The sequence below is a fragment of the Lissotriton helveticus genome, chromosome 6 (genome assembly GCF_964261635.1).
Source record: "Lissotriton helveticus chromosome 6, aLisHel1.1, whole genome shotgun sequence".
In the NCBI taxonomy this organism is placed as follows: domain Eukaryota; kingdom Metazoa; phylum Chordata; class Amphibia; order Caudata; family Salamandridae; genus Lissotriton; species Lissotriton helveticus.
In genome coordinates, this window is record NC_136067.1 from 852,114,980 (window position 1) to 852,137,836 (window position 22,857).

The window sequence follows — 22,857 nt, forward strand, 5'->3', positions numbered from 1 at the left end:
ATGAACTTTTATTTTGAAATGTTTTGAAAAGAACTGCCAAAAGTGACTCTGTGGAGAGGTTTGCTAAGGTGCCACGGGAAGCTCAGAGCTGACAAGCACAAGGTTGAAAGGAAGAGACGTAACAAATTTTGTATTGCTTGAACATCTTTGCTACAAAATGTAACAGCTTAAGGAAGTGTCGCCAAGATTTTGTGCATGAACAATGGCTTAGTGAAAAGCCCGGACATGAGCTAGAAGATGTCACAATTTAATGTGGCATGAGATGGCTCAGCCAATGAAGAGCTAGAATTCAACTGCTGGAATGTGAAAAATAGTAAGATTAGCTTAGTTTTAGGGTATAAGAATTAGCTCAGACAGCAGACATTTGGCTTGCGCTTTTTGATTCCAGAGGGACGTGTTCTGCTGATGGACAAATGCACGTAAGGAAAGAAGTCTTTGATAATAACTTTGTTTTCAGGCGATGAGGGTAGAGACAGGAAAATAGTTAGGATTTGGAAATGCTTATTTTCACTTATTTCAGCTCATGAATAATATTTCTTGAATTAAGCTCTTTTATTAATGCTGAATAAACTTCTCTTTATAACATTTTCTAATGCGTGTTTAATAAAGTTCCAAAACCTAAGTTTTCATGAATATGTTTAAATAAACTTACTAAATGACAAGCTGGTCTTGTTTATTGTGGATAGTTTAAACAACATATTTAGATCTAATCGCCTCATGATTCAGTCGCTCTGTTGTTGATATGGGCCTAGTATTGTATGGTAAGTTTGATAGTAGTAGGTAGAGTCATTTATGCAGAATTTTAGTAGGAGCGCTGGATCACCTCCAACTCAGTTACTTACCTTTTCCAGAACCTGTTTCATGGAATTCTTGTGTTCCTCAGAGAAACAGAGGCAAGTCTGTCCAAGAGCGAAAATACAAAGCAATGTTTGGCTTTGGCAGTCCATTTCAGTGTTACTTATAAACATTTTTTTAAACTTTTTTATGGTGGGTTGCTCACATCCGACTGCCTTATCATCTGCTTTTTTTTTTAACAGAGGTGTTCCAAGGCGCTTAAGCTGCAAACTGCTGGTGACTTTAAATTCTGGAAAGGAAGCATGATGCTGAATTCAGCATAGACTGAAAAAAAGAAGAAAACAAAAAATGCTGACCTTCCATCCAGCTTTAACCTTTTAATGAAGAGCTTCAGCTTTTCCAGGGGCAACATCTTGTCCAATATGACTCCATTCGTAATGGCAGATTGTTAAATATGATGTATGTTCCCCTGATGGGTGAGCGGAGGCAAAGGCCAGCTGCCAAGTTCTAATTGACTTTGTTAGCCTTTTTCCGTAATATGGTTGACAGAGTACTCTATGGTCTTACATGCAGTCGGCAACCCACACGGATCTAAAACACCCCCCCAATTTAGGGAGGAGCCACACAATTTTGTTTCAAGAAAAAAATCCTTTCAGCTTCCTCCAATGCAAGTTAAAATTGAGGTATCTTGTTTATTTCCATATCTTCCCCTTGAATGAATTTAAAAGTTGACATTTATGCATTAGCAACCACTCTTGCGTCAGTACACTCGAGTAGGACCCTGGCCCTCCTCTTACATTCTCTTACTACTTTTTTTGGTTTGTCAGAGATTTCAGCAGAAAGCCTGAAAGTGTCTTCACAAAGATTCCTGGAAAGTGTTAAATAGTAGTTAGCATGCATGTATCTGCTTCTTCTGCACTAGGCTGGAAAGATAACAGAACCAGAGGCTGGACCTAAGACCGCAAACAGTCTGTAGTGGATCTGTTATCCTTGCTGTTAGATTTACAGAAATGTATGATGTTAGCTTGCTATACCGAAGGAAGAATTGATCAAGGGTACATTTTCCTTGTCGAAGAAAACCCACTTGACACAATAAAGGGATGAAATAAAAGGTTTACTATCTACTTTAAGAAATTCACCTCCATGTCAAAACTGTTAAGTTAGAGGTGCACACTTTAAAAAACTTACTTCAAAACCAAGATTCACAGCATGACCCTGTTCCATAAGGAAACTGCTGCACCCCAATAACTGATATTTTCATCAAAATTATTATGTGTGCCTGGATTGCGTAACTACCCAATAATACTTGCAACTATTTATATTTCCATTGTCAAGTATCTGTTCAGCATCTCATGCATTTGTCCCACAGTAATGTGGAAGGTAAAACGAATATACACTGCTGTGATTTTTCTTAACCAATATGCCTACGCTTACACTAACAGCCTTCCTATCAAACAAGACAATACTGATCGAAGATGAAAGTAAGCACTCAGAGCATATGAACGTGGGGATGGTATGCAATGAGGTCAGGTTTAATGAGATGGGGAGTATATTCTCTCTCAATGTATGTGGGTGATTCCCACATATGTACTCAATGATTTCCATTATGCACCTTTCTTTAGGTAGCAGTGTTTTACAGCACTTTATGGCATATGTAGAAATGTTTTACTTAACAGGACAAAATGGTGTTTATCTAGCAAAAAACACAAATCCTACCTCTTTAACAAAATGTTGGCGAGTATGCGGAAGCATGCATCCTTCCGGTATGTGGAGCTGGTCCACTCCCTCGATGGAAGGTTGCCAACAAGCTTTGGGGGCCTCTTTTTTAACCTGAAACACAGGAGTGGTGGGGACATTCACAAAATTAAAAAAATAGGTTTCTTGTAAAATATTTTCCTTTTATAGGTTCCCTCCTTTCCCATTTCATTTATCGTCTTCATTCCCCATTTTGCCTGGTTCTCTCTCTTATTACTAGTAGGGGTGCTTTCTGTCCACTCAGCAGTAACAAGGTATCTCTCTTTTTGTCCTGTAGGAAGCTGGCTCTCTATATAGTGAACTAAAACGAAGTGTAGAGAGTCCAGGCAACCCTTGCTGGTTTACAGGGCTTTCTTCAAAAATCCCAAGTGCTTTATTTTGTGGTAGTGTGGTCGAGCAGCTTAAGCTAATTAAAGGAGAGAATTGAGCATTTGTTGTACAAACACAGTCAATAAATAGGACACACACTCAAGAAATCCGACACCAAGATATAAAAATAGCACAGATTTTTATATTTTTTTAGGCACCAAGATCTTTGTGATCAGTAAGTACTATTCAAGATAGGTTTTTAGCATTTAAATTGACAATACTGTATTTGTGGCAATGTTAAAATAGACTGCCTCGGACCACTTATCAAGGACTTGCAGGACTGTCCTTCAGGACCTAAGGTAAGTATGGGCCAAGGTTCAACAGGTCTCCTCGGTCGGCTCTGGAGAATTCGGGTGCAGAGCCACTTTTTGATGTCGGGCATATCCTTGAATTCAATAGGAAATGGTACCTCTAAAAAGAAGCGGCAAGTGGAGACTGAGGGTCCAGTTGGTTCGAACCCAAATGGAGGCTTGGGTCTTTAGGGTCGCTAAAGCTGTGATGCACCGTTAGTTGGTCTGGGCTTGATCTGTGGGAGCAGTGGTCTTTGCTCCGCCGGATTGTGGTGGTCAGAGGCACTCTGTTTCAGTGAGCCTGCAGAAAGAGGCTGCAGGCACGGACTAGGGGAACAAGCTGACAGAACTCAAAGGTGGACTCAGGTCTGAGGGGTCTCTGGGTGCTAGAGGTACCGTCAGTTAACTTGGACTCAGGCTGTGGTGCTCCGGTGCAGAGATGCTTTGAGATGTCGGGTCATGGCGGTCAGAGACATTTGCTTCAAGTGACGACCTGGAGATGGGGACACAAAGTAAGAGCTGGGCTACGTCCCTTATAAGCTGGTGGGTCTATATAAGGTCGGTGTCTGGATTGAACTACCAACAAGTCTTGGCTGCTACAAGGGGACCAGTACCCCAGGTATTAGTGCTAGAGGGCTCCTGGATGGTCTAGCATCTCGTTACTCGCTGGGGAGGTGGGGCTGACCTCTGGGAGCACGGAACACCTCTTCCTGGTTGGCTGCTGCGTTAGTGAGGCTGGGGGTCAGCAGTTCGGTAAGCTGGACCTTGCGTTTCAGTGCCTGCAGGAAAGTAGCTCCGCTACTCCACGGGGATACTGGCTGTTTTGAGAAGTGCTGGCAGCCCTACCAGGTTTTTGGAGGCTGGACAGCTGCAGGACGAGTCGTCTTTGTTGCAATTGTCGGTGACAGGAGGCAGGCCGGTAGGGCTGGTGCCAAGTCAGTTGCTGCTCCTCAGTTCTTGCTACTTCAGCTCTTCTGTGTCCTTCTTTTTCTTAAGTCAGTCGAATCGGATTCTCTGATGCCAGGTGCTCCCCTAAGTACTAGATTTAGGGTGTTAAGGGGAGTGAAGGGTAGTAGCCAATAGACTACTCACCCTTGGGGTCACTACACCTCCTATATGACTACTTTCTATGAGGAGTGAGCATATACCTGTCCCAGATTTCCTAGTTACATCAAAAAAAATATGTAGGAACCCTTCCTTTGTGGAGCACATTAGGTAACCCACCTTAGGAGTGTGACTAGCCTGTGTGTGCAACACACCTACTGTATAGCTAATTTCCCACCTGTCCTGGATGCCAAATGGCCCTCAGGGCAGGGATGGCATTCCCCACGTCAGGACAAAGCAGAGGTTGCACATCAAAGGCGGTAGAGGCTTTGAAGCCTCAGTCCTTGATATGCAGATCCACTAGCCATCTGATTGGTAGAGGTGATAACACCTCCTGCCAGAGCAGGCATTGTTCCTGACCTCCTGGGATCGCAGGTTCTCATCCCTGGGGTTCAGAAACTCATCTGTGGTGGGAGGCTGGACAGGACCAGTCAGCCAGTACACTAGAAGACTAGTAGGCTTCAGGGGGCACCTCTAAGGTGCCCTCTAGATGCATGTCATAATAAATCCAATACTGGAATCAGTATGGGTTCATTAAGACAAGGTGTTTAATATCTAACACCCTAGGTTTCAGTGATGTTATTATGTAGCTTGGTAACTCGTAATGACCAGTGGCCAGTACATAACTTAACATGGCTTCCCTGTTCACTTGCAATATCTAGTAGTTTGGACTAGACATCACAGGGGCATATCTGCTCAAGCCCCAGGGCTGTATGGCCTGCTGTAGGGGTGACTTACATATATCATATGCAGTGACTTGGGCATGACACACAGGGATGTGTGCCATGTCGTGATTTTACCATGGATTGCACCATGCCACGCAGCCTGCAATGGCATTCTGCATTCACATTTGTATGGGGGGATCCCTTAGGGTGGCATAAGATATTCTACAGCCTTAGGGACCCTTTGTGGTACCCCTGCCCTAGGTACCATGGGTACCATTTACTAGGGGGTTTCAGGGTGCCACAGTGCATGCCAACTGTATCACAATTGTATTTTTTACCTTGTTTTAGTGAAAGAGCATGGCACTGGGGGACTGATTAGCAGGTTTCCAGTGCACTTCCAGTCAAAAACATCAGTATTGGTGAGGAAACAGTGGGGGTGACCATGACAAAAAGGGGGCCTTTTCAACATGTCCAATTCCGACCAATGTCTTAGGCAGTCACCAGTATAAGTTTTCTTTTAACTGCCATTGGTATAAACCCATAATCCTTGAAATGTAAATCCACACATGGTACAAGGTCTCTACTTAAAACATAACCTCCAACCTTCCCTGCATTAGTACTGATCCCCTTTTAATACTAGTAATGCAATGTCTTTGCTGATTTCCCAACACCCTGATTTTTGTAAAGGCCTTTACACCAAACACTTCACCCTCAAATTAGCGCCAAGACACACTCCCATCCTTCCCTTCCTCTTGCCAGATTAGTGGATTTTTTTTCTCTTCAGAAAGCAGGGATATTTTCCCCAGCCACAAGCACATCTTGTCATGAAGGGAGTGCTGGGGAAAATCACATTTCTCAATTGCCATTTTTCAGGAATATTGGGTGAGAATCAGCATGCTACTGCAAGGAGACTACCCAGTCTTTACAGGCTAAGCTCTCCCCGTCCATATAACCTATCACACCATTAAAGGTCTTTCTCCTTCCAGCTTCATGTCTGCCGGTCTAGAGTAAGAGCTAATATTGGCATAAATGACAGGAGGATGATCATGCTGTCCATTTGAGCAAAACATGGTGTTGCAAAGTCATCATGTGCCCTGGGCACTCCCCAACTTGTTGCTGACTAATGTTGGTGGTAACTGATTTTGACTGACCTGGGCTCTGCCTAACCAGGCCCAGGGCCAGTGCTGAGCTGAAAGGAACACATTAGAATACAGTTAAAACACCCAACATACACTAGAGTACACTATGGTATGGTAGGGTACCCCTGTAATTGGCATGACCTACCCCATAGGCCCCTAGTATATAATAGGGCAGGGGATTGAAACTACCTAGAAGTCCCCAGTACCCTGAGGCATGGCAGTTTAGAGGCCAGCAGCTTTTTGATGAAGCCTGAGGTCAGTTTAAAAGCAGCATGGGGTGCCAGGACTGCTTTTAAACAGTAAATTGTGCCCAAACACGACTTTGGTGGTAGGGGCACTTACAAATGGCATATTAGGGACTCCCAGGGTCTCCCCATGGTAACCCAGGGGTGGGGGGTCAGTTATCTATAAGGTACACCCTTATACAATGAGTTTTTATATGTCTGGGTAAAGTGAAATTTCACATTTCACTCCCCACATTGAGTTAAGTGCTGCTCAAATTCGACTTTGATGCAAGGAGCACTGGGTAAGGAGGATCTGCAATATTTCTGCAGATGCAGAACCTCTAAAGTCTCCCCTAGTTGCACAGGGGGTGGGGGTCTTGTAGAAATTAGGGGAATACTTATAAAATATGTTTTTATAAGCCCTGGTGCTAGAAAACGGGCCCAAGCCATTGTCCCCATTGCAAACCCCATGGCCCATAGGTTAACAAGGTAGGAAGTTATTGATTAATAAATATTGATAGGAGAGGACTAGCCGGACCATTCAAAGACTGCCCAGAATGGTAGTAGTAATTCCAACAATATTATATTGTTGAATTTCTCCTAAAGTGTACATACAAGAAGTTATAGGACTTTCTTGTTTGTAACTCCAAATTCAGTCTTTCAGTGGTCTGCCCTAATTGGTCAGAGTTAAGTGGATTAGCCAGGCTGCTTTGAAGAGGTGATAGAGAACCCTTCTGGTTAACCACTCTGCTGGGAAGGCAGCATGCTGGTCTATAGGAATGCCAGGCCAGGGGGTGGAGTTGTAAACCATGCTCTTCAAAGGCAGAGGGGTGGCATGGGTTTCAGTTACACTCTGACACTCTTTACCCAGAGTCAGGGCTAGGGCTAGGCTTAAGGAAGTATATGCAGATGGTAGGGGGAGAGTCCATGGAGATAAGCCATCCCGGGGGGGGGGGGGGGGGGGGGAGATAAGCCATCCGGGGGGGGGGGTGTTTAGCCAGCTCTTACCTCTTTGCTGGAAAATCAGCCATTACGGATTTGGAAGATTGGTGCACTCTGGGACAAAATAATGCCTCACTCTACAGGATGTGGTCATATCTATGAGGAGTTATTCTGCTCTCATTGGTCAAAGGTGACCTGGTGCTTGACCCAGAGAATTTTGAATAAGTATCTGAGAAGGGCAGAGCCCCCCAGATCTTCTGCTTGAAACTTACTGAAGCAAGAAGTGCCCTGCTGTGAAGTGTTGCTGTGCAAAGATTTCATAGGCCTAACCTCTGAAGACGGCACCAACTGAAACTGCAGCCCTGTGGATTACCTTGCTGCAAAAGGACTAAAGAGTGGACTCCCTGCAAGCTATAGGTTAACAGAGCTCACCTGGCCATCCCCACAATGAATTCCCAGCCTGGAGTACCAGTGGATTGTGGAGTTAAAGTTTCACACTTTCAAGGACCCTCTTGGAGATTCCAGAACCTTGGATTGTGTGTTGGATACTTTAGGACCCACAAGCAGAACTTCAGGAAGGGGTTCTAACTGGACCCGCCTGCTGGAGAAGGCGCACAACACATTTGGTGAGATTCTCCAGAACAGCGTCTAAAGGTGTCCCTGTCAGAGAAAACGAAATGACTAAAAGGGGCACTGTTGGTTTCTAAGCACTAGAAAGTGGCTAATCTTAAAAAAAATCATATCTCTGGTTCCCTACAGTGAATTCTTTTCGTTTTGGTGTCATTTAAAAGATAAAAATATTACCTATTTTTATAAATTGGTGTTGGATTTTTATTTTGTGCTGTGTCTTAATTATTTACTGAAATGGTGTTTTTGAATGCTTCACATACCTGTTTTTGAAGTTAAGCCTATCTGCTCGCAGCCACGTTACCAAGGGTTGAGCAGAGGAATAATCTTCTAAGTCGTATGCTGGGTCCTACCATGTGTTAGTGGCCTTATTGCCAGCGGCATACCTACATTTGCCCCTACCAATAACCCACTTTCCAACACATGGTCCATTAAGATTTCACCAGATGTAGGTATAAGAGGGGATTGCCTGGTGAAGAAAGGGACTAATAATGTTTTCTATTTTGCAGGAGCAGACTTATATATTTGCTAATTCTGTGAAGAAGGATTGAGAGAGAGTTGGGTGGGGGTTATTATAAGCAACAACATGACCGCTCAGAGTAAGATTCTTGATCTACAGAAACTTGGAGTATGCAGTGTCAGTGGGTATCTAACACAACCCATGTGGAAAGGACAGGTAAGGAGGACAGGGGAACATGAGTAAGTTAATCTAGAAATGAACTAGTGCAGTGGCCAGTGTCACTTGAGTAGCGCAGGTCAGGTCTAAGAGAACATGTGCAATCTACATCATAAAACCCCTCTGCACCAATCACAAAGCTAGCATCTCTGCCCCCACACCTTCTGTGGTTGTTCTGGAAAACGGACGAGGAAGCAGGTGGCGCATAAAAAGCAGTTTCTAAAATATTTATATTGAGTCACTCAGATGCTCATTGTCACAAGGAACGTAACCCTTAAACGCCTGTGCTACAGCGATTCCTAGCAATACGCAGTGCTCTGAAAACTTAAACACAGGTAAGCTCAGAAATGACACACCAGAAAATACAGGCTCCGTGAACAAAAAAGGTCATAAAGATTGGCATGATTAAAAACGTATATATCAACTTATCTGGAAACTGAACTACATCACTACCCATTCTTGCTCAGCACAAATTAGCACAATGCCCGTTGTACAGAGGTCAAGTGAGGAGAGCAATGCCCATACAAACTCCAAGTTCCTCCAAATTATATTCTGCAGAGTTAGCGCCACACATTTTATGAGAACCTACGCCGAGGGGCCACTAATTAGCCAATGGTGGCCTTGTAATAATTTTACATACATTCATGTATATTTAGTTATCTTCGAATGATATTTGGTTTTCATTAAAACTAAAAGATATGTGGAATTCCACACCTGGGTACTACACTGTGCAGATTATGGAATTATGCCCAATGATTTCTGTAAAACCATATACTCTGTATGTGTTGAATGCAAACAGGACTAACCTTTGCAGGGTTACTAATCACAATTGAGGAAATGGATGCATCCCTTACCTTCCTCTTAATTCTGGCCAGCAACTCTTCCTGGCCCTGCTTAAAAAAGGGATGGTGGTATTTGCCAGTTCCAACTCGCTCCTGCTTGAATGTGCCAGTTTCGTCTTGTATGACTTTACGGAATCCGTCTAAAAATCAAGAAATGCATTCAGGGTTTAACAAGGTCAACTTTTATAACCACTAATGTGAATATTATGCTGCATCGCCCACAGCCTCTGATTTTCATTTCTTGACCAGAAATGATATGCTAAAATTACACTCTCTACAATGCTGCTATTCTTTTCTTCTGGCCTGTAGAGAACACAAGTAAATCCACTGAGGACAATATATATATATCACACGATAAAAGGCACACCCCAACTCAATACAGAGACCTTGTGAGCGACGAAAAGATGGTTCTATAAAACCCAGAACATGTTTGCTCCATGTATAATACGAATCTGGCCCTCATGACCCCTGATTTGCCTCTTAGTTGACTAATAGCACTGTCATCAGGGCGGGCAGGAATATTTTTGATTTTATGTTTAAAAAACGAACTTTTAATAAATATACTACTAAAACAGTATGTTGTAGTGCACTGTCATTTACAGACAGCACATTTCCAATTGAAATTGCCACAAACTTCCCCACTAACATGCTGTTTTACTGATAAAACTATATGGAGGATAAAAAAAATTTAAAAATTGAGTTTTAGCAAAAAAAGATATATATATATATATATTTTTTTTTTAACACTTTATTTTCCAAATAAAGGATAGGATACACATTGCATGTAATATAGCATCAACAAACACAAATAGAAACAGCACAACGTCCCCGACAGTTGCAGCACAGTCACAAACATTATCCAAATCAGTGGAATGGCAATAATACAACAAACACAGGACCCCAGCCTCATCCCCACCCCCCATGTGACCCCATCCACTGTGTCATGCTGAAAGCTCTCCCTGTATGAGAAACGTGCAGAGCACCGGTAAAATGTTATGTTCACTGTGCACCCCCTCAATCAGTCGTATGTCCGTGCACTCTCCTCTCAGCCCACTCCCTCAGGCACAATACCACTGTCTACCTGTGAGATGGTAGTCTGCTGAGTCGTGTCTAGGTAGGTCCTCAATGGTCCCCAAATGTCCTTGGGGCGAGACGCCGATGGCATGCGGCTGGCGTATTCCACCGCATTCGTGTTGCAGTAGGTCAAGCTAGTAAGCCAATCCTGCAACTTAGGGGCCGTCTTCCTGCCCCAATGTATGGCCACCTCCCTCTTTGCCTGTAGTAGCCCCAGGGAAGCCAATTTCCTAACTTTCTTGGAAATCTGAATAGTATACCCCAAAAGGGCGATTTCAGGAAGGGGGACAAGTGGGATCCCAATTATTTTCCCTAATGTCTCATGAACTAAAGTCCAATATGTGTGTAACCGGGGACAAGTCCATGCCAAGTGTATACAGTCAGCGTGCGAGGATGCACATTTTAAGCATTGGTGTGGTTTAGTAGCGTCAATCCTATGGGCGATTGCTGGTGTAAAGTAGGCCCGGTGGAGAAATTTGAAATGGAATAGCTTATCTGGCTATTGAGTGAGGTGTCCATTTTGGCCTCGCAGCACTTTGCCCATTGTTCATCCGAAATTTCCCCTCCCGTGTCTGCCTCCCATTCCCGTCTAAGTTTGGAGTCCTCTACAGGTAGCATCTGAACACAGGCTTTGTACAGTTCAGAGATCAAGTGAGTGCCACCTGAGCTTTCTAGACCAATGTAAGGGGGAGGAATGAATCTGGTTCCACTGGGTACGTGGGGAACATCGCACGCAGGGCAGACTTCACTCTACACATGTTAAAGCGCATCAAGAAACTGCAGCCCCTGAATCTGTCATCCTCCTCTATGGAAAGAATGTGACCCCCAGGGAACAGGCCGCCCACCTTCCCCATGTCAAAGGCTGTGAGCGTACGTTGCATAGTACCCTCTCCCGTGATCGGAATCAATCTAGCTTTGGGCAGTGGTAATGCGGAGGAATATAATAGAGGAGCCCCAGTATGCTTTCGCAGTTTGTCCCACGCACATCAACAAGTAAATTGTGTCCGATTTGCTTTCATCCTGTAAAAACTCTTTTTTTTCCACTACACAGCTTTCATAACTAACTTTGTGAGTGAACAGAACATCTGTTATTTGTCGGCTTGCCAGAACGGGCCAGTAGGCCCTAATAATAAATCATCTTGATGAAATCTGACTTGCCATATCGAGTGGGCCAGTATATTTCTCGAGGCATGTGATCCTTGGCTAAAACAATCACAGGAAGCACTACTCTATGGATTTTCAAGATGGCAGGAGACTGCTTCCTAGGCCGAAGCCCTCCTAGCCAGCTCAGACCCAGGTCTAATAAAATGAGGTACCTCCCTCTGGCCAAAAGTGGAAGTTCTACTCAGAAGGGTTCTCTTTCGCTAGGACAAAAAGAAGGCAAAGCACCAGCTGGGATGGAAACAGGAAAGCTTCAAAAATAGACCCACACTTTAACTCTGCTTTCACAAGAACAAAAAACCCAAAACAATTGTTTCAGTCTGTGCTTTTTTGTGCATTTTTGTGACCTTTAGTATCAACTCCTGAGGGTTGTTAAAGATGTTTCAAGTCTGCCTTGCACTAGGGAAATCAAATTATATAGTCCCTGCTGTTTGAAGGAGGGAAAAGCCTGGCAGTCTTCTTTTAAGATGCTCCCTTGGTGCAGGCAGAATAGTGCAACTCTTATAACAATCAATGTGGTGACATTCCTACAAAAATAGAAGTTCACTATTGAATTCGATTTCTAATACTGAATAAAAGATGTCCACTTTTTCTTGTAGCTGGCCCAGAGGCCTAGGCTGGTATCTAAGTATTTTAAGCATAAAGTTGACCTTTGCAAATGCAATACTGCTTTTACGTACAGAGTAAGTAGCACTTTTACATTCTATCACTGCAGAGACATGGTAAGTTACCTACTTTAGCAGGTCTCACTTCTACACGTTAAGCTCCAAGGCATTGTGTGCTCCAGATAACTATTTTACATGTACCTTAATTAATGTTAGAAGTAGGCTAAACATGTAAAAAAAAAAAAAAGACTAAATGTGCAACTCTACACTGCAGAAATGTATGCATCTAACGTTTACATCACTTTTTGCACACCTTTACCATTGTCTTTCTTGAGGGATGGACATGCCAACTGTGGTTAAACAGTTGTGCACATTTAGTGAACAAGGCATGCCAAGAAAGGTGTATATCAACCACCCAGAACCAATATATGCCAGACTGTTAAGCCTAATAAATGCAAGGAATATGCCAAAACTTATAAGAAAGGTGAATTTTCTTAAAGCAACAAACACTGATTAAATCACAGTATCGTAGCACAAACCTCGACGTCTAATGTTGACCTATAATCCTTTTTTTCCAAGCAGACGTCCGAATGAGGTACACAAGCACCACATTTTTTTTTTATCTTAGCCCTTATTAATCTTCTGATGTTTATTAATCTAAAATGTTCCCATCAAAACTAGGTTCACTGCCGAAGGACAGAACATCTTTATGAACCTAAAAGAATCAAGGGAAACTTTTGTTGGTTAAAACAACTTAGCTCCACCTTGAATGAGAGATTCCTATTTGGAGGTAAAGGAGGCACTTAAAATATTGTATTGGGCAATTCTACAAGACCCCCGAATTGGCCATAATACAAAGAATTAAAGTAAGGGGAGAAGTAAACACACACATTTCAGATATTTCTGTTTGTACACCTTTAGACTGAAGTGAATTACTGAAAATGCGTAAATCTTTGGAATTTGTTAGTACAAGCCTATAACTTGCTGATATACTTGTTTTTTTGGTAGGAGTCAGTTTTGAAACACGTGCAAATGGCAAATCTTTTCAATTTGCATCATTATTAACTTGTATTTTGTAAAACAGAGTGACACTGGAGCCTCAACATATTTTCTATATAGTTAACACACCTGATAAAATACTGCCTAACCTCAATAATTTGCAGATGTACATAAAATTATTAAGAGAATTACAATACACCTTTTCAAATGACTGACAAAGAAAACCAACTAATCACATCCTAAGTGAAGAAAGAAGAGAGAAATAAATAGGTTTTCAAAGAATATGGACAGCTATTACGATGCAGCAGACACGTTTCAAATGCTAATGAATTGCATGTACTTGGTGATGGAAATGTTAAAGAAACTGCCAGCTTGAGTGCTTCAATATGGGAAAAGACAATCTTTGAATGCCCGCATACCGGGTGACTCTTTGCTCTTTGGCCCTCTCAGTAAGCACTGCTATCAGCCACATACAGAGGTGTCCAAGGACACATGTCATCTAAGTGATGCAGCAACCCCTGCAAGTCCAACCAGCGCACGTTTACCTGGATAGGGGTCATGTGGTCAAATCTTTTGGTGTCAAGCAATTGAGAGCAATATGCAATCAAGAGGGACCAGTCAAAAAGCAGGTGGCAAAACCAGAATGGCGATGCCATCATTCAAATTGAAGGGCAGCAAGACCTGAACATCTACCTTTTAACAGGGATATCCAGAAGAAATAGGATTTAGAAAAAGACCAAATATGTAGTGTTCGTGTCAAATGTGAATACACTACAAAGCCTAACGACTTAACAGATAATAGAAATATAAATAAATAGGTTAAGCCTATTTCCTTTTGTAATTTTTCATCTGTACAATGTTTGTTTACGTTTTACGTTATATCTGTAATGTGTTTTGCAAATATTCTGTTACGTTTCGATGCTTCTTTTACTGGCATGTATGCGGTATAGAAAGAAATTAAACAAAAGTTAAAGTAATAAATCAGGTATAATTCTCGCATTGTCTTACTGCATATTTAACATATTGATGTATAACTAGACCAGAATTTTTTTGCAAAGCTAATTGATACAAGGTTTAAACAAAGCATGACTTGAATCCAATAAATAAATAAATGAAAGATATATATATATATATATATATATATATATATATCTGTCATAGTTTCAAAACTAGGGCAGGCGGTTCAGCTCGGGGTTTGTACGTTTTGGGGTGATTCGTCAAGTGGGGGCCAAGAAAAAGAAAGGGGGGGGGGTGTCGAAAAATGTGTTCTTCCCATGCAATTTTCCAAAGGAATTTTGGACATGACTACAGCCCGAACTGCTGAATAGAATTACACCAAATGTGGCAGAAAGGTAGCGGTTGGTCGAATTGAATGGAATTTTAAATTTATATTGCGCTCAAATGCCCAAGCGCGTCAAGGCGCTACAGCGGAGGAATATGTCAGTGAAATGATTCAAGATTTATAGTGAAAAAAGCCAAGTTTTCAAAGCCAGAAAGAGACCTTTTTGTGAATTGGTGTGAATGCGTCAGTATTTTTCCGATAGTAAGACAAAAACAATTTCATATATATAGGGACACAAAGGCTCCACGAATCCTCCTGCTCTCGTGCTGAGATCTGATCGGTTGCCAACACATCAAATAGGAAGTGTCGGCAACCATCTTGGGACTCGGATTTGGCCGAGTCCCAGAAAAAAACGTTCAGAAAAACCACAAAAAGGAGGCAAGGTGGGAAAACCCTGACCCACTCAATCTGGTCCTGGGACCCCAAGAGGGCCAAAAAGCATTTAAAAAAAAAAAGAAAAAAAATGAATTGCTGGTAAATACAGCCGTTTTGAGAAAAAAAAGTGTGGGCTTCCGTGCTTGTTTTGAATTTGCCCCTGGGTGGGCCAGGTATCAAGGGCATTTGTTAAACAAGCATTTACAATGCAACGGTTTCGCCTTTGCAAAAGTAGGTATTTGGTCAAAGCCAATGAGGGAGAGTACACTAGGCGTCTAATATCAAGGTTAACATATTCAAAGGAAATCCACGTCCCTAAAACAACATTTTGTTCTGTTAAATTTAACTATGCATGAATAAGGTTTCCTAACGCGTATACATATTTAAATGTATTAAAACTCTGCATTTACTTTATCCTCGTGTGTATTTTTAAAGCTAGTGGGCCCCAAGGTTTCATATTGCTTCTCGGATAACATGCAAACCAGGCTGAAGATTGGCAGCAAATTACTCCAAAACTCTGTAGGAGAAGCATGGTTCTCCGAAACGGGCACCATGTGCAAACATGGAAGCAACGAGGTAATAAAATAGCTCTGAAAAAGCATCAGTGCTAAAAGGAATGTCTTCCTGTTCACAAGTGTGGAAGACATACTTTTGTTGTAACGTAATCCCCACCGACGAGAGCAAACCGTTTATAAGGCCTGTAAACTCCCTACTGTGTGTACATCCTCGGTATTCAGAATCCGGCTAGAAACGATGCAAGACTGGTGCAAAGCACGAGTACTCTGCATTTCACGTTGGCAAGGAACTTTGATTCCTGCTGGATTGTTAGCGGCGCACCAGGGTGGCTTTAGGGTTGAAAATGCACAATCCCCATCGTTCCCATCCCATGCCCTGCTGCAGTGGATGGACGTGGGATTGTGGACTCGCGCTAGCCCCCATCTCGCGCCCCACGTGCTCCTACGAGCCAATAAATACTTAAGAAGCAAGAATGCTCCCACTGGTTTGATGGCCAGACCAGAAAAGTCTCCACCACGGTTACACCCGCAGCTCGACCCTCCTTCTGCGAGCGAGATCACTTAGGGAATCAGGACTCGAGTGCGTGAAAACTGCGAACCAACACAATGACCGCAGTGCTGCTATCAAACGTTCAGCTCGCAAAACCAACTCCTACTCTGGCAGGTTACTACCGTTCCTATTGTGTAGCGCTCTGACACTTTCGGGTAAAGTCCGCGCTATATAAAAACTCATTAAATAAATAAATAAAACGTGTTCACAGGTCAGACTACGAGAACCCATTTCAGTTCGTCCCGCATCATTTAACCGAAAGAGTGACCGTGCGGTACCGAGAGAACAGTTCTGGTCTCCGGTTACAACCAGTTCAAGTTCTTGCTGGCGCGCATTGAGAGCTTGTCAGTTTTGACCTTTTTACTGGGTTGTTCATTTACAAAACTGTGGAATATTTTGAACACCATCTTTTAGCACTATATAGCGCCGATGTGTTTCAGGAGTGAAGCGCACAACCTAAAGGTTAGAGGCTCGAGTCAGGACAGTCGTGGCTGCGATTTTAATCCACTTAAGGACCACAGAACGAGCATCATCAAGGTGCGGATTGGCACGGTACCCCGCAATAACGAAATAACAACATAAAAAAAAACGATGCTCCTACAAACTCATCAGCATGAAGGGCACTCGCGCCAAGAGACATTTAATTTTTAAACACATATTACAAACAGGCCCTAGGCAGATAAGGGGAGTTCAATGGCCCCATGATACACGAGGACTGTTAAAGGCACGGAACCCAAGTGGCATGGAATGTCAAACAAGTCAGGTCACGGGCCAGCAGCCAATCACGGCGCGGCCGGGGAATGACGTCACAGGGGTGTCCCGGGCCGGCAGCCAATCACAGCGCGGCCTGGGAAATGATGTCACAGGGGTGTCCCGGGCCGGCAGCCAATCACAGCGCGGCCCGGGACAAAGGGGCGGGACTTAAAAAAAGCCCGAGAAACGCCCCCGAATCGCGTTTTCCCGAGAAAGCGTGATTGACAGCCTCTGTCTCCCAATGGCTAGCCTCCATTTATGGAGCTAGCCAATGAGAGACAGAGGCGGGTCATTGATCCACATACAACTCAAAAGGTTTTTTAGCGCATGCGCACTACGTGCGCACTTGCAGGCAAAACCTAAAAATTGTAGAGAGGTCTTATATAGACTAAATGAGTGGATGCTACAAAACAACATTCTGGAGGAGTCTCAAGCAGGCTCTCCTACGAAAGTAAGCACACTGGACCAGGTCCTCCGCTACAAGGTGATAACCTGGAAATATATCACACTGTTACGTGATCATCTTTAAGTCGCTTTTATCGATCTAATAGGGGCGTTTGACCTGGTACCAAGAAGTACGCTATGGGAGGTGTTAGATGGGTATGGCATCCCTCTAGACCTCCTAAGAATACTTAGGCTCCTTCATGAAAACACCTATGCAAGAGTGAGATGGAACATGACTGAGGATTTGATAGGAAAAATTGCAATCTCAAAAGGGGTTAGACAGGGATGCGTCCTTGCACCGACTGTATTTAGTATTTTTATAAATGGAGCTGTTAAGAGTTTGAAGGCATGCACGGTACCTGCAGATTGCCTGGGCCTTAAGAAGGAAGGGTACTCTCAATCCCAAAGCTTGATAGAGAGTCGATAAAACTCTTGCTTGGACAGGACTCTGCTCGGACATGACATTCTCTCTTTATACTGGTTTTGCCTCAAAACTCCTACTGAGTGCATCTATATTTACCATTTACTCACGTTTTAATGGCTATATGGAAAAACTAAGTATATATACTGCTGTACTTTGTTTTCTTTTCCAACTTTGTTCAAACCTCTGATTGCCTTTTTGCACACTTTCTCTATTGTAAATATATTAATGTCCTTGAAGTAACACTGTCAATAGTAACCTAATTGTGTAATTTTTTGTATCCATAGCCTTTTAACCCAGCTGTTTAGATGATGACTTTTCCCTTTTTATTGATATATTAACTTTTAATCCGTTTTTATAGTATGTCATTTCGACTCATGATTTCTGTTTTCTTTTTCTTTTCTTCTTTTAGTGTAAAATTGCACAAAGTATTCTAGAGCATTTATGCTGTATGTTGTATTGATTGATTGTGTTTTATGGGCTGTGCCCGAAAAAAACGGTATTAAAAAAACAATTAAGGATGGCAGCACTTCAAAAGCCTAAATCGGTAGCCATCTAATTAAGTTAAAAGCCAAAAATTGAATAAGTAAATAAGAAAATAAACGAAACGTTGACAACTACATCTATTTCCTCAGTGATTTATTTTCCTTAAGGAATTGATTTCTGTGCTGATCAGTCTCATTTTCTGTTTATGTATTTTGTTTGGAATAGATGCTCACACTAATAACTCTGAAGTATCAGTAATCACGAATAATTTGTAAACCTCGGTCGTCGTATGTTGTTTTAGTCTTTTGTACCCTTCTCTTTTTTTCATCATAAAAGTTTGTATTTTGAAAAACTCACACCCGTTTTAAGAGTATCTTTGGCAGATTTACTGTGATAAACATTAGCTAATTGGATTGTTGATTGTTCAATTGTAAGCTACCGATTGGAGCTTACGAGCACTGTTGTGTGTATCAAATGTCGAACTAAGTGCACTGAAAGAAATCCCTTGTAAGTACAGGTACATGTCAGTAGATATATTACCCAAGCCTCCAAGGGTCAACTGGGTTCCCCATTTTCCTTGTCGGATCCCAACCTAAAGCACACCCGGAGGGCAGGCACGAAGGAGCCCCACCTACTGAATTTACACTTAGGGGTAACGACCTTCCCACACTTAGCAGGGGCCACCTGCTATATGACAAGGGCAACACTGACTAGACTAGTAGCAGACCTGGCTCCCTGCAACATAATCTGGTCTGAGATAATCCCCAAGGACGAGTGGCAGGGCGCTCAATCACACTCAGCAGTGAAGCCTCCAGGAGAAGGAAGAATGCTACAAGGCAAAACTTTGCTAGAAACCCTGAACTTGGAGTTGTGAAGCACGGCCCGCTAAGCACAAGGATGCCCACCCACTTTGCTCAAGTTGGGGTGCACCTATCGGTCTTGGGCAACAAGCTATTTGCGCGGAATATTTGTTGGGGCCAATGCAAATGAACCCTAGATCTACACAGCTGGAGGGACTTAGGGTCACGGTAGGCCACCCTGAGCCATGGCGGGTATCACTGGTGATCCTAATGCAAAAAGCACTGAATACCCCATCCGGTCGAGATAGGGCCGCTAAACATGACTTCTTCAGGCCAAGGGGGCCATGAGAAGAACGCAACGGCGACCACTTCATCCCGTAAGGGACAATTGGTATCCTGACAGCTGGTAGTTAGCCTTACATCGCTCTGTGGTGGCATGGGTGCAGCAACCATTAAAATCATTGGGCTGCAGTCCGAATGCAAAATATACAGCACTGGATGAATAATAAGACGGCATGGTAATGCCCGGTGGCTGGAGACTGTTTCAGGATGGGTGTCATTGGTTAGTCCTAAATGGTGCTGCACTAGTATGATCACCCATAAGATAACCCTATCTGTGACCTGCATAATAGAATATGAATAAACTTGCAACAGCTTTCCCGCAAAAAGTGTGGTCTTTTTTGTTTAAGATGCAACTGTATTTTGTCACAAAAGTAGGTGTGTACTTATGATTACAATGATGCTTCCTGTTGTTTGTGAGGTCGGAAGAGAGACATTCTTATCACTGGCATTTTCCTGCTTTCAAATGTCTGTCACTATTATATAAAAGCCAATTAAGTTGTATATAAAAAACTTTTTAAAAGAGTATGTGTGTACACGTTAGATCACAGAAAGGCTGGGGTGGATGGACAAGTCACCTGCAAGGAGACACTAAAGGGAACAGCTCCGTAGTGTTTCCTCACCGCAAAGGGGTAGTATTTTTTCTGTGGCCACCTGGCCTATGAAGATAGCCACGGCCAACGAAAGATCACACCTCCCCGTGACCCCAGGTGTATGACGTCAAGTTGGGGAGGTCGTGGGGTATTTAGGTGGGCCTTTACACCTGGATATTCCTCTGACGGTAGCCCGCAGCAGAGGAATTTCCTACCCACCACCCTGAACAGGAGAGCAGCCAATCACTATACAGCATAACAAGCGGGGTTCCAGGGAGATACTAATGCAAAAAGTAATGAACACCCCATCAGGTGGAGATGCAGGAGACTCCTCAGGCAAGATAGGGCCCATGAGAAGACCGTGACAGTGACCCCTTCATCCTGTGAGGGTCAGCTGGTATCCTGACAACTGGGGGTTAGCCTTACTTCGCTCCATGGTGGCACGGATGCAGCAACCATTCAAATCAGTGGGCCACAGCCCAAACGTGAAATACATAGCGCCAGATAAATAAGACAGCAATGTTATGCCTGGTGGCTGGAGATGGTTTCAGAATGGGCGTCAGCAGTTAGTCCTAAACGGCGCTGCACTCGTATAATCACCCGTAAGTTAACCTTACCTGTGTATACTGCATAACAGAATATGATTAAACTTGCAACAGTTTTACCACAAAAAGCATGCAGTCTGTTGAGTTAATGATGCAACTGTATTTTGTCATAAAAGTATGTGTGTAGACATGTCAGATGACAGAAGGGCTAAGGGTGGAAATGCTAAACTGGATTACCCTAAATCAGAGCTACTCAAAGTACGGCCCTGGGGCCGCATGTGGCCCTCCTTACCTTTAGTTGTGGCCCCCTGGTGAACAGCAGCACTGGGCTGTTGTTCACTTGACAGAGCAGGAACATTCAGGAAGCTGTGAAACGGTCAGACTTTATTTGCAGGTTAACTAAGCTAAAGGTGAAGAAGCAAAGAATGTTTTCTAGAAAACGTATCTTTATCATGCACCTGTTTTGCGTTCCCCCTAAGGGAGGGTGACCAGGTGTCTAGGATTTGCCAGGGTAGTCCTGTTTTTTCACCAGCTGTCCCGGCAGACTTTGGTAAATGTGTCCCTTGTCCCGGTTTTTAGAGAGGGACTAGTAAAAACGCTGGGAGGTGCCTTTTTATGTTTTCCAAAGCTGGGACAGTAACAACTGTTATAATAAAGCAATTAAATTACAATGACATACTGGCTTCAAAAAATTAATTGACTTTATGCTTTACTATCTTTTCTGTAATCCTATGGTGATTAGCACGGTCATTCTGTACGCTCAACTGAGGTAAAATTGTAGTCCTACTTTGTGAAATGTCCCACTTTTTGGCTTTAAAATTCTGGTCACCCTACCCTACACCCACCTTTTAACACCCCGCCCTTCCCATGCTGACATCGATGCAACCCTCGGAAAACTACAACCAGTACTTTGTAGCCTCTGGGGAAACGTTTGCGGGTATCCATGCCCTAATTACCGGGTCTGAGATAGGCCCACTTAAAGCCCTGAGAATATCCAATGCTGTTCATGCGCTCTATAACTTCATACATGCCAACAGACCCGATTCAGGCGGGAGACTACCGATTTTAAAAGCCAAAAATGGCTTTATTTTAGCAGTCTCCCGCCTGAAATTGCATTTTCTACAACAGAAGTCAATGGGGAATTTTCATTCTCCCGATTTTTTCTTTTAAATCTCCCACTTCCTGGTCCTTAAATGTTGGCATGTATGATAACTTAGTGATCTGTAACCCTCTTAAACCAAACACCACAGAGCCCACCCGGCCAGCCGCGAGCCAAACATCAGTTAATTCAAACAACCCCTTCATCATCCCAAAGGCAGCACGAAAGTCTGAAATGAAGGTGAACCTCCGCTCATTATAAACTCCCGAGGGATTAGCCTAGATAAGTGCTGCCATGATATCGCTTCAAACATTTCCCCACTTCCGCCCGTTCCAGAATCACAACACAAGCGGCACAAGCTTGGTCTTTCCAGATACCGACTAACTATCAGCAACCAGGCGAAACAACCGAGAAGACTTTTCTGCGGGATGTTGTCTCGGTTGTTCAAGGCGGCTTCTGAAGAGGCACATGTGAACTCCACAGCCAATCAGCGCTTCGGACTCCACAGCCAATCAGCGCTTCGGATTGCTGCGCAGAACATTCTGATTGGTCATAGTGCTCCAATCCTAAACCCTTTTATATTTTTACCTACTTCCAGCATTTGTACCGCCGTGAGATTGGTTGTTTTGCGACCCGGAAGAGTTGAAATTATAGGCAAACAACATCCTTTTTAAAAAACAAAACTGGAGTTTTGCAGAATACGTGGAAATAAAGGATAGCCGATACTCGTTTTAGCGTGCGCTCCCCACTACCACTTAATGTATTAATTAAAAAGAAAATACAAAGATTGTTGCGTTTCCTATGGAAAACGCCTTTACAAGTCCTCTCTCTGCTGAAGAAGGTATCTGGTCTTGTTATGGCTGAAGGCAAAAGTGGAATTCCTATGCGGTAAGACTTTGCAACAAGTGCAGTGGAGGCTGAGCTGAGGAGCCAGAATATCTAAAATGGGCATGTGTAGGGAAAGCAAGCGGCTTCCGGGCTGACAGTTGGAGTTACTGGCTGGTAGAGGAATTTAGAATAGAGTGAAATTGGCATTGAGGTTTGGGTGCACCAATCACATAGCCAGTCGTACGCGGGAGGGAAATGATCCTTAGTCAAGGGGGCATGATAAAGCACAGGAAATAGGCACAGAGCCTAAAGAAGTGCTGCAAGTAGTGCTGGTCTTTGGCCAGAGAAAGCCCTGGATGAAACCGAATTAAGCACCCACACCTCCACGTGTCCCCTTTTTGGTAGGAGGAAGGTAAAGGGGGCAAGATTAAGGAGCCCCATGATGAGAAAAAAAACAGAAGCAGACAAGTCTACCTGAAGTCTTAAATACTCTTTTCTTT

General features: G+C 43.3%; 1 protein-coding gene across 3 annotated transcripts in view; it reads right to left on the minus strand.

Annotated features, from left to right (window-relative positions):
• Window positions 1-22,857, minus strand: part of LOC144763144 (uncharacterized) — a 268,884-nt gene that overhangs the window by 224,246 nt on the left and 21,781 nt on the right. For 2 of the 3 annotated variants that reach the window (XM_078648465.1, XM_078648464.1), the window contains exons 3-4: window positions 9,441-9,568; window positions 2,512-2,625 (exon numbers count right to left, since the gene is read on the minus strand). In XM_078648465.1, coding sequence (XP_078504591.1) covers window positions 2,512-2,625; window positions 9,441-9,568 — 242 coding nt within the window. The remainder of the gene's footprint in view (window positions 1-2,511; window positions 2,626-9,440; window positions 9,569-22,857) is intronic. The other variant, XM_078648466.1, reaches the window with a different exon arrangement.